We start from the raw sequence: 10415 nt of genomic DNA, 5'->3' as shown, positions 1-10415 counted from the left end.
CCTTGACCTATGCAAAGGGCCATCATGCCCAAGACAGACTGGGTTTTCTCCACACAGCCCCAGGGATGGAGCTTGGCCCCCTGGGAGGAAGGAGCAAGGAGGTGAGCCAGGTAGAATGAGCATTTCCAACAGTTGTTCTGCATCATTCATTTCTGCCCTGATGGAAAGGAAACTTTCTCAACTGCATCACCTGCTTCCTGTCCCTGAGAGTGGAAACTTTGAGATTTGACCTTTTTTGCAGGTAACTCAAAGTCAAAGTGATTCATATTCTGCATTTTACCGATGCCCAAAAGCCACATCGAGACTAAGAGAGTCATTTGTCCACACCGGGCCATTTAGAAGACACTAAAAGGCCTGCATGAGATGCTTTTTAAGTTCTTATAAGTACTTTTAATAATGTCCCTCCCTGCTGCCAGGTTGTCGTTTCTCATTGCTATAATTCTGTGTGTAACAAATCTTTTTGCTACTTCAAAAAAAAGTTTAAAACACAGACATTCACACTTTCATTTCTGAAAGGTGAATCATTTCAAAATCGTCAAATATTTCAATATTTTCTTTATATTTGTAGTATATGAAAAAAGGCAAATATAATTTACCCACAAACACACACAGTAATAGTAATATCAATAAGAATATAGCTGATAACTTCAATATTTATAATGTTTTACCAGAGCCCTGGTATACACAGTACTTAAACATTATGATATAATCTTAAATTATTTTTCCTTCAACTACAAGTCACTTAAAGATAAAAAGTATTTTATTTAAATAGAATATAATATCAAGTCACATTTAATGAACTCTTTGCATATTTCATATCCAAAGCTTTTAAATGGTCATTTTCATCCAGTTTTAATTTTAAAACATATCACATGAGATAAGATAGTTGAAACCTGACATAGACATCGAGTTTCCAGAAACATAAAGGGGAAATATTAAAACTATTTTAATGTTTTCAGGACAACAGATCATTAATTTTAAATTCCTGAATACTGGATATAAGGAAAGCTGAAAAACTTTTTTTTTAAAATTAAAAGGCATAATATAATATTTTAGAATATTCTTTATAATATAAATCTACATCTGAAGAATCCTATATCTAATCAAAAAATCATGTAGTTTCACTAAAACGTGAATTTGTACTTTTTCACAATTGTTGGGTGGTTTTTATAAAAATAAAGCAGTTTCCTTAGGAAAAAAAAATCTGCCAATTAGAATATCTTCATTCTAGAGGGGAAAAAAAGGCTTTTTCCTCTGAAAATAATGAAGTTTAGTCCCTGGCTACATGAACATTCACTGACTTATTCAAATAAAAACACATTCTTATGCTTCTAGAAACTAGTTTTCACTAGCACAGTCTGAAAGAGTTTCTGGACATTGTCCCAAAATGTCAAGATCCACAAGCCAGCGTCAGCAAACACCTGCTGGATCAGCTCCACCACCATTAAATGCGTCTGTCTGGAGGGACAGACAGGTGATGACATTCCACGGTCCTGTCATATCACCTAGTGTCCTCTTTTTCCAACCATAGATTCACAAATGTTTGAACTTATATTTAAACTCGATATCATTTAATGGTGGTAAAATGCCCAAGCCTGCACGGGATTGGTCCAAAGGGGGACATTTAACACGGCTCTCTACAAGCTCTAGTTCAAAGTAGAAAAGCATCAGAATCAAAAATTGTTTGATTTCCTGAACAGCAAATAATCTTCCAGGACATATTGTAGCTCCTGACCCAAAAGGCATATAGCAGTATTTTAACTTGAGTCCATTGCTATAGAAAGTGGTTTTTGCCTTCCCATTTTCATCAAGATATCGATCATATTTAAAAGTCTGCAATAAAAAATAGAAAGAAAACAAACCGATAAGCTAGTTTTAAATAAATTTATCTTTTTCTTGACCTGGAAACTCTAAAGAATAATTTTTTAAATTCGATTTATTAGTAATTTAGCAAATACCCTCCCATGAATCAGAAAGTAATAAGGAATGGAAGTTTAGTGAGAGCTGATGGGGACTAGAAAGCTTTCTGATACCTCCTATCCTGCCTGGGTCACTAGTTCCTCAGGCAGAACGAGAAAGAGGGTTCTGATCAGAAACTGGGATGTTATCAGCCCCGAAGCCTCTAATTTTCTGTGAGCAGGTATTTTTAAGGAACAAGAAAGGCAGCCACTTTATTATCACAACTGCAGATATAATCTAGCGGAGATTATATGGATGACAAATATCAGGAAAATAGGAAAAATTCAGGCCATCATCCAGGTTTTCCAAAACACATATTTGACATAATAAAGGAGACAGTTCTTATGGCTTTAGTGATGATTCTGCAATGGTAAATTTCCTCTTTATTTCGATTTGGACAGACATCACCTGGATATTGAACTTGGATGAACAGGCACTTACCAAAGGGTCTGGGTAGATTTCTGGATCTAAATGCATTAACTGCGGGTAAAGTGCTATGATGTCGTCTTTGCGGATATGATAGGAACCGTCCTGGAGGTGCAAAGTGAAATCCTCTTTAGCAGTTCGGATGTTCAGGGAGGCACTAGAAAGCCTCAGGGATTCCTTGATGATACTATCTAAATATTTTAAAAGGTAAAACGGAGGGGAGGAAAGGAGGGAAGGCAAAAGGAAGAAGAAATAAAGTATTGAAAGGCCACATAATATAGACTGAAATACTTCTAGCAGCCTGTAACACAAAACTAAATAGACTATGGGAAGCTAGCTAGATACAAATTTCCCAGACTTTTTCTGTTACCACTGTGTTGTGATCAGTGATTCAGTCGTGTCAGAATGTATTTTTTAATCTGATCATCTAATTTAATAATAATCTTTTAATAAATATATAATCTTCTGGGGCATCAATGAAAACTTGATTTTCATAATTTTATGGAAAAGTATTTTATTTCTACATGACACTTGGCGATAAAATTGGGAAAATCAGTAAATCACTTTTCTGTGGATTATTTCAAGTTCATCGCTTTTCGATTTAATATACCGATAATGCTTTTATTTAGAAACATTTTTCCAGGTATTTAATGCAGCTTCATTTCAGTGTTTACAAGAACTCATTTTTATCATTATACTATCCAATGTTGTATGACAATGCCCTGCTGCCTGGTAAACACATAAAGGGACAAAAAGAACCATCCTAAGAATAGCTAAAATATACAGATCTAATGAGAAGGTCCGGCCTGACCTTCCAGCCTCTATCCTTTTAATTGCCATGTTTGGGGCGCTCAGCTCATGATTGTGTGTAAAATCATAACATGTGAGCACTTTATTTTACAAATAAGAAAAGTAAGACCCCAAAATGAAGTGACATGTCCGAGGTCTCCGTGGCAAGGCAGAGCCCAACATGACATCTATGCCTCTTGCCTCCTAGTCCCTTCCATAAGACACAGTGCCCCTGAAAGCATCCATTGGCTTCTTTCCTCCAGGCAAAAATAACAAAAATGGAAAGAAAACTCTTTCTTACTATAAAAATATAGTAGTTTTTGTATTTCTATAAAATATAGAGAAGGAAAAATAAGAAAAACAAAATAACCTTCAATCCCATCATACAATCAATGCAGCTAATTGCAGTTTCTTGATGGTACTTTTCCCCTCTTCATTTCATAGAAATGAATAATATGTTCCCATTAACCATAATATTAATGGTAAGAGTAATAACAGAGGAGACAGAGTGGGGCAGTGCAGAGAAGTGATTGAGAGTGTGGAGTCGAGACCCACGATAATGTTGTAATTGGTTCCACTGTTTGATCTCAGACGGTAATTCAACCTCTAAGAGACAGTTTTGTCACTTGTTACAGAGAAACAGGAAAAGGATTGCTGTGAGAATCGAAAGAGACAGCACATACGAAATACCTAGCATAATGCCTAGGACAAGTACTTTGGTAGGACGCGGTAAATGAAATTTAATGAAATACTTAAGTCAAGCATACCTAGCACTGGCATGTCATTCAGTTGCATTGAATTCAAACAAATAGGATTGCCTTCAAAGCTGACTTTTTGGCCAGCGTTCTCCAGTGTTTTATTCACTTCTTCAGTAGCTGCTTTCATTGCTTCAGGGCTCCTATTAAGAGTTAATAAAAAAGTAAAGATGTACAGAAAATAAATTGTTTCTACACCAAAAGATCATCACACAGACCGAAAGCATGAGAAGGTACCATGAGTCTTTTCCTATTTTAATTGTTGAATTTCTGCCTTCTATTAAAAGAAAGAAAGAACTGGATAAGTTGCTAGTTACCTAATCATTTGAAATAAGCTCCAGAAAGTGGCAGGAATGGTGTTTGCTTGCGATGCCCACAGGACAGCGAGCTGCATCTTGGCATTCTCCATGTCATCTGAGGTGGAGAGCATGTCATTCAGAAACCTGACCAGTTCTGACAAGTGGTCTCTCTTCCCCAGGTTCTCATGCCTCAAGCTGTCTGCCAGTTTTTCCCGGGCATGGTGTGCAGACTTGAACACGTGAATGGGAAGGCCTGCTACCAGGGCTGGAAAGATTTTATCAAATTGCTTGAAGTTGTCGAGGTTATTTAGAATAAGTGTTTTTTGTTCATCTTGCCCTGTAAGATCTTGGCCAAAGAGAGTTAAATACCCAGCTTCAAACATCACTCGGTAGCAAAAAGAATACATCCCTTCTGTCACCCAGGCAGGCATCTTTGATTCGGGTACGACCGGAGGTCTCATGACAAGTTGGAGGTTTTTCATCATGGCTTCTGTGAGGGAATTCAAGGCATTGCCCTGCAAAGTTTTGACAAAAGCTTTGCTTATTTTTTCCGTAGTATTTCCATCACTTGGGTCAATGGTTCTGTGCCCAAATGCCTGGCGGTAAATGAAACGTGTGGAAAAAGAAATTAAACCTGACCCAGTACTAGTAAATGGCTGAAAACAAACTAGATACTTTCATAATTGCGAGTGTTTCTTTTTCTTTTTCTTTTTAAAAAAAGTCTACTTGTTAAAAAAACAGAGCTGCTGGATATTGGCCTTCCCACATACAATTTCACAGCACTTAACTAATAAATAGCTAAATCACGCCATTCCTTTACAGCCAAGTTTAAATCCCAGCTCTTCAGTGACACTTCCCCTCAACCTCTCTATTTGTCCATTTCTTATTTTTCTTATGCTAGAACATTTATTTGCACATGAATTTGCTACTAATCAGTAATAGTTTTTAACCATTAGTTCTTTATATTTTTTGTGGACTTTAATCTGTGTAGAGGCAGACACCATATTTCTTTAGAGATTCAGTAAATATTGGCTGTTTTCTCTATAAAGGAGCCTCTTAGATTACATCTAAGTGATGGCAAAATATCTGGTCAATTCCTTAACAGAATTAAACAACGGTGTGGCATTAGTGCGGTAAAATAAAATAATTGATTGAATAATGCACTCGGGGTGCTGTGGGCTTTGTTGACATGAGTGAGTTTATACCACCCTTACCATACAGTGCCATCTGGCTCAGTAAAATGTTTCAGTTTTATTTCACCCGCATTAGCTGGTTAAAAAAAAAATGACAAATCTATATCTATTTGACTTTTTAAATGATTAGTACCAAGAAGTTGTGTCTAATTTGATTATATTTCTAAGAATCCCTGTGTAAGGGTAACTCACTTCAGCATCTCTATCTTTACATCAAAGAATCTCAAAATGACTAAGTAGACTGACATATTAAAAAGTAGAAAGAAAAAAAACAAATAGAATGCAAAACAGGTTACCTTTGCAGAAGTAGTAAAATGAAATTTTTTCCAATCCAGGTATTTCCCATGGCACAACACTTTTTGGTATGACAAGGGATTTGTAATGAAGTGGACGTAGTTCCCCATTAGTCTGCAGGTAAAAACATGACCATGTTTCCTTTGATTTGCTCTGAGGAACTCAAGAGGGTTGGCACCAAATTGCAGAGCACATCCCAGGTATGGAATCAACCCATTCTCCAGAGGTGGTTCTCCTATTTGTCTGTAAGACACAAATATATGATAGATATGGACAATTGCACATGGTTTGTTTTTTTTTTAATTTAAACCAAGTTTTTAAATTTTTACTATTGACTTTAAACTTCAAAACTCCAGTTTTGAAGTTTAAAGTCAATAGTAAAAATTGATCATTTTTTTGTGTTGATGGGGCCCCGCTCCTTTATTAATGGGTTATATTAACCTAATAAGATGATATGTTTGTGACAATAATTACTAAATCCACCCACTCATCCATCCATCCACCCATGCTTACATTCCACGAACACCTACTGAATGTTATGCTAATCGCTTTTACCAATGAGGAGGATAAACGGATGAACAAAGGCAAGAGTTTTGCTCTCAATACAGAGAAAAAACTACATTCTAGCATTTATGTTTTTCCTAAGCATCATTTGCCTAGGTATCTGTTTTCTTTAGAGATACAGAATATTGAATAAGAGAGGATTACAGAATAGAAGTTTTCAAAATCTTCATAGTTTAAAGATATTATTATACTGTGATGATAGTTAAAGATAAGGAGAAACTCACTTGAGAAATTAGCTTATGATAAAATGAAATTAAGTAAGATGTGTATTGACAGGATCATCAATTGCAATTCAATGATTTTTTATGTTATTTTAAATTTTTTTATTAAAGAATAGAAACATTTATTTCCCAACATAAACTACCACCATTCTTGATAGAATCACATAGCATAAAACAACTATTTTTATTTTCTTAGTTCAAAGATAAGTAGTTTAATTAAAACTAGAAACTAGTAAGGCTGAATTAAAACACTTTAGGGGATAAAAAACCTTGTAAAAGGTAAACAACACATAGAAATCTACATAGCTGAAGCTATGCTCTGGATGATTCTATCTTTTAGAGATTGACATAACAGAGAATATTTACAACCTCCTCCCCACCCCGCCCCCAAATACTCTTTGAGCCAATCAGAAGTTAAATAAACTATAGCTATGTATTTGACTCTATTTGTATTTCTTGTATTTTTAAACCAGTTAGTAATGAATAACACCTATAAATAAAAGTTATGTCACATCCACTTAGCAATTTTCCAGTTCGCTATGATTGAATATCATTAATAAGAGAAAAGTAATAACATGATCAATGCAGGCCCTGTGCTCTTGTCCAAACTTAGGCTGAGTTTACACAATGCACAAGAACTGGCTGAAGAGAGAACATTTATTTAGTCAGAGCATCTATTTAATCCGCATGATAGAAAGAAACCCTTCTCGTTGCATATCCCACTTACCACTTAAATCCTAATCCAGACCTCCTCTTTATATGCCCAGTAAACATACACAGAGATCTCATAAGATTTGTCAGTTATGTTTAACAAGTTTGTACATTTTTGCATTACCATTGGTATGTCAATACTAAAAAAAAACACTGCCACTATACCTTTTGTTAGACATAATTTAAAAAATATCACTTTAAAATTTTCAATTTTCAATTTTTTTGATTTGAGAAAAAAATGCTAGTGTTCATACAGAAAGCCAAATTTATTAACTGAATAAATCTTTTCTTACCTTCTCCTTATTCCAAGAATAAGCCATAAACAACAGCACACTGCTGTAACAATCCCCCAGATCAAAGATATGGTCATTTTTTTGCAAATCTAATGCAAAATTTCTGAGGACTATCTGATTAGAAAGATAAGGGTCTTGCTGAATAGAAACTGTAGCTAGACTTTTTATATTTGGTAAGATCTTGCACTTGAGTGACTAAAGCAAATATCCTATCAGAAAAAAAAAAAAATGGCCTTGAACTAAGTCCACAGGATCAGAAGAGGTTCCAAAACAATTAGAGATCTGCAATAATGATAAGTTGAAGGTCTTTCAAACACAAGTTTAGCATGTTTATAAAAAGAGCAAATAAACCTCTTCAAGATGAACATGTCAAATAGAGATGTAAAGTATAATAATTTAAAGAAAAATAAGCATAAGTTATCATCAAGCTAGTGATTTGCTCTCGTTACCTTTTGAAGAAGAAATCGATTTAAATAGTTTACAAGAGAGACAGTGGTTAAGTTCAAAGGAAAGAGAACTGGGTGAAATGTTTCTGGGCCTTCGTGTCTCAGTGCTTTTACACAATCATAGGTATTTTACTATATATAGTAACTGTTACTTACCTAACACCCTCAAGAAAGTATCCCACATAAATGCATCTTCTGATTAAACAGTTTTATGTAGGCATCAAAACTTTATCAACTATTTTTTCTAATTAAAAATGTTTATTAATTTTTCTAATTGTTAAAGTAACACAATTTTTTTTCAAATAACTTAAAACTAACTAAAACATGTCTTGGTAGAAAGTGAAAGCTGATTAACAATTTATCATCCCCACTACTCTCCACTCAAAGGTAACCACTGTTAACTGGTATATATTCTTCCAAACTTTATTTCCATGCATACACATATACTAATTGAGCACATATTCTGTGCCAAGAACTCTTAAAAGGTATTCTGGTTGCTGGCATTAAAAAGATGGGCAGATTCTCTACTCTAAGGGGGTTCTATTTCAATAAGGAGATAATAAAATATGTGTTATGAATAAAATAAAACAAGTTGTAAAGAGCTATTGGGGGATAAGAGCAATTTTAGGTTTGGTGATCAGGAAAAGGCTCTTTGAGGAGGTGATGGTCAAGATCTGAATGACAAGAAAGGATTAACCAAGTGAAAAATCAGAATTTCAGAAAGAAGGAGCACCAAATACAAAGGTCTTGAGTCAAGGATGAACTTGGTACATCTAAGAACCAGAATGAAGGTAACATAGATTGGAGCAGAGTGAATGAGGGACAACTCGGTTAAGATATAAAGACAAAAAGTAGTCAAGAACTAATTCATATATAAGGGTGCAGTAGAGTAAGGAGAGACAGATTTTGACCTGGGCAAGAGGTCAAAATACTATTTTGGACATTTGAAATTTAAGAGACCTATTAGATATCAAGGATCGATATCAAATTGACAGTTGAACTTAAGAGTCTGAAGCAAGGTAAAAAAGCTAGAGTTGGAAGTAGAAATCTCAAGTCATCACCATTTAGATGGTATTTAAAGCCAAAAGACTTTATAATACCAAAAGACCTAGGGAGATAATAAAAACCGAGAAAAGAATAGTCCAATACCAGGCATTGCATTTACTGAGGTCAGGCAGAGAGCAGAAGAAGGAATGGATGAAAAAGAACTAGGATGAAAATCAAGAAAAAATAGTGTCTCAGAAAACAAGAGGAGAATCATTTGAAGAAATTATATCACACACTACTGGGGTCAAGTAAGATGTCAAAAACTTGATCACCAGATTTGACAACATAGAGGCAGCTGGTGAGTCACACAAACACACACACAAAGATGTGTGTGGGTTATATAAAAGAACTGTTTAATAGCATGTAAAAAAATGAATTCATATTGTGAATATTTCCTGTGACAATACATATCTATGTATCGTATATATGTGTGTGTTCATATATCTTTATTTCTAATGTGTGTATAGTTTTCCATTGACTGAATGTACTATAATTTAGCTTACTGATTCCCAATTGGTGGACATTTGGTTCGTTTTCGATTTTTGTCTATAGAAACCATAGATTTATTTCATGCTTTTTTGCCTCCTTAAAGAGAGAAAACACAGATCTTTTTATGTGTGTAATTATGATCATAATTATTATTATTAATAATTTTATGGTAGAAGTTCTCAATCTATTTAGGTTTTCTAGGGCTTTGTGTACATTAAACATATTTAGTCTGATGTGCTTTTTAAAATTACTATATCTATTTTCTATACGACTCATTAATAGCTAAACATTTGCATGGCCCGACACAGCAGGATATCACAATTAGAGAAAAGACCAATCTAATATACAAACAATTTAACCTTTTAGAGTCACCTTGAGACAGGAAACCAAATTCCTGCTGTTGAGTCAGTCGGAAAGGTCAGCTGCTGGCGCCCGATAAGTTTCCCAAGAATACCCGCCTCAGATACCACCGATGGGCATCAGGGAGCCTTGGGAGGCATGCCAGCAACAAGAGACGTTCCTATCACTGCGCATGCGCAGTAAGGCCCAAGAGTATCCCTAAAGTGACCTTTCTCAAATTTAAATACTAAAAGTGACATCGGAAGATGGTGTATCATGCAAATGAGACATGTGATGCATGAAGGGCATGTAATCACACTCCCAAGGCGTCAAGAAACCTCCGTTTTTACGTGCCCAGACTTAGCTTTTACCCCTCAAAGCCCCCTTTAAAGTCCTGTACCAACTTCTCTAGAGGACCCACCGGAAACTTTCCTCTCTGGGTGTTGGGTCCCTTGTGCACAAGCTTAATAAACATTTGCCTCTTGCCTGAACTTTCGTGTGGTGATCTCTTGATTTCCATCCTGGGAGATTGTAAAGACCCAGGATGTAGATAAAAACCTCTCAAACAAAAATCAGAAAAAAAACTATCA

General features: G+C 35.2%; 1 protein-coding gene across 2 annotated transcripts; it reads right to left on the bottom strand.

Annotated features, from left to right (window-relative positions):
- Positions 1-1098: 1098 nt before the first annotated feature.
- Positions 1099-7636, bottom strand: CYP7A1 (cytochrome P450 family 7 subfamily A member 1). 2 transcript variants are annotated; one of them, XM_039869320.1, is made up of 6 exons: positions 7505-7636; positions 5718-5958; positions 4247-4824; positions 3942-4072; positions 2401-2576; positions 1099-1833 (listed from the first exon to the last, which is right to left on the bottom strand). In XM_039869320.1, the coding sequence occupies exons 1-6, from the start codon at positions 7579-7581 to the stop codon at positions 1534-1536; spliced, it is 1503 nt and encodes a 500-aa protein (XP_039725254.1). In that variant the 5' UTR covers positions 7582-7636; the 3' UTR covers positions 1099-1533. The 2 variants fall into 2 exon arrangements, with proteins under 2 accessions (XP_039725254.1, XP_039725255.1); XM_039869321.1 differs by having other exon boundaries at positions 4247-4743.
- Positions 7637-10415: the final 2779 nt, after the last annotated feature.

The sequence above is a fragment of the Pteropus medius genome, unplaced genomic scaffold, assembly GCF_902729225.1.
Source record: "Pteropus medius unplaced genomic scaffold, Ma_sr-lr_union100, whole genome shotgun sequence".
Lineage (NCBI taxonomy): Eukaryota > Metazoa > Chordata > Mammalia > Chiroptera > Pteropodidae > Pteropus > Pteropus medius.
Note: the sequence above shows the minus strand (reverse complement) of the source record. Positions and strands in the feature narration are given on the sequence as shown.

What these genes read in the sequence shown, in the direction of transcription:
- CYP7A1 (XM_039869320.1), bottom strand. Translation starts at nt 7,581, where the DNA reads ATGACCATATCTTTGATCTGGGGGATTGTTACAGCAGTGTGCTGTTGT. An exon ending in ATTCTTGGAATAAGGAGAAG is followed by an intron (nt 5,959 to 7,504) that starts GTAAGAAAAGAT and finishes TGTGTCTTACAG; the next exon opens with ACAAATAGGAGAACCACCTC. An exon ending in ATTTTACTACTTCTGCAAAG is followed by an intron (nt 4,825 to 5,717) that starts GTAACCTGTTTT and finishes ATTTACCGCCAG; the next exon opens with GCATTTGGGCACAGAACCAT.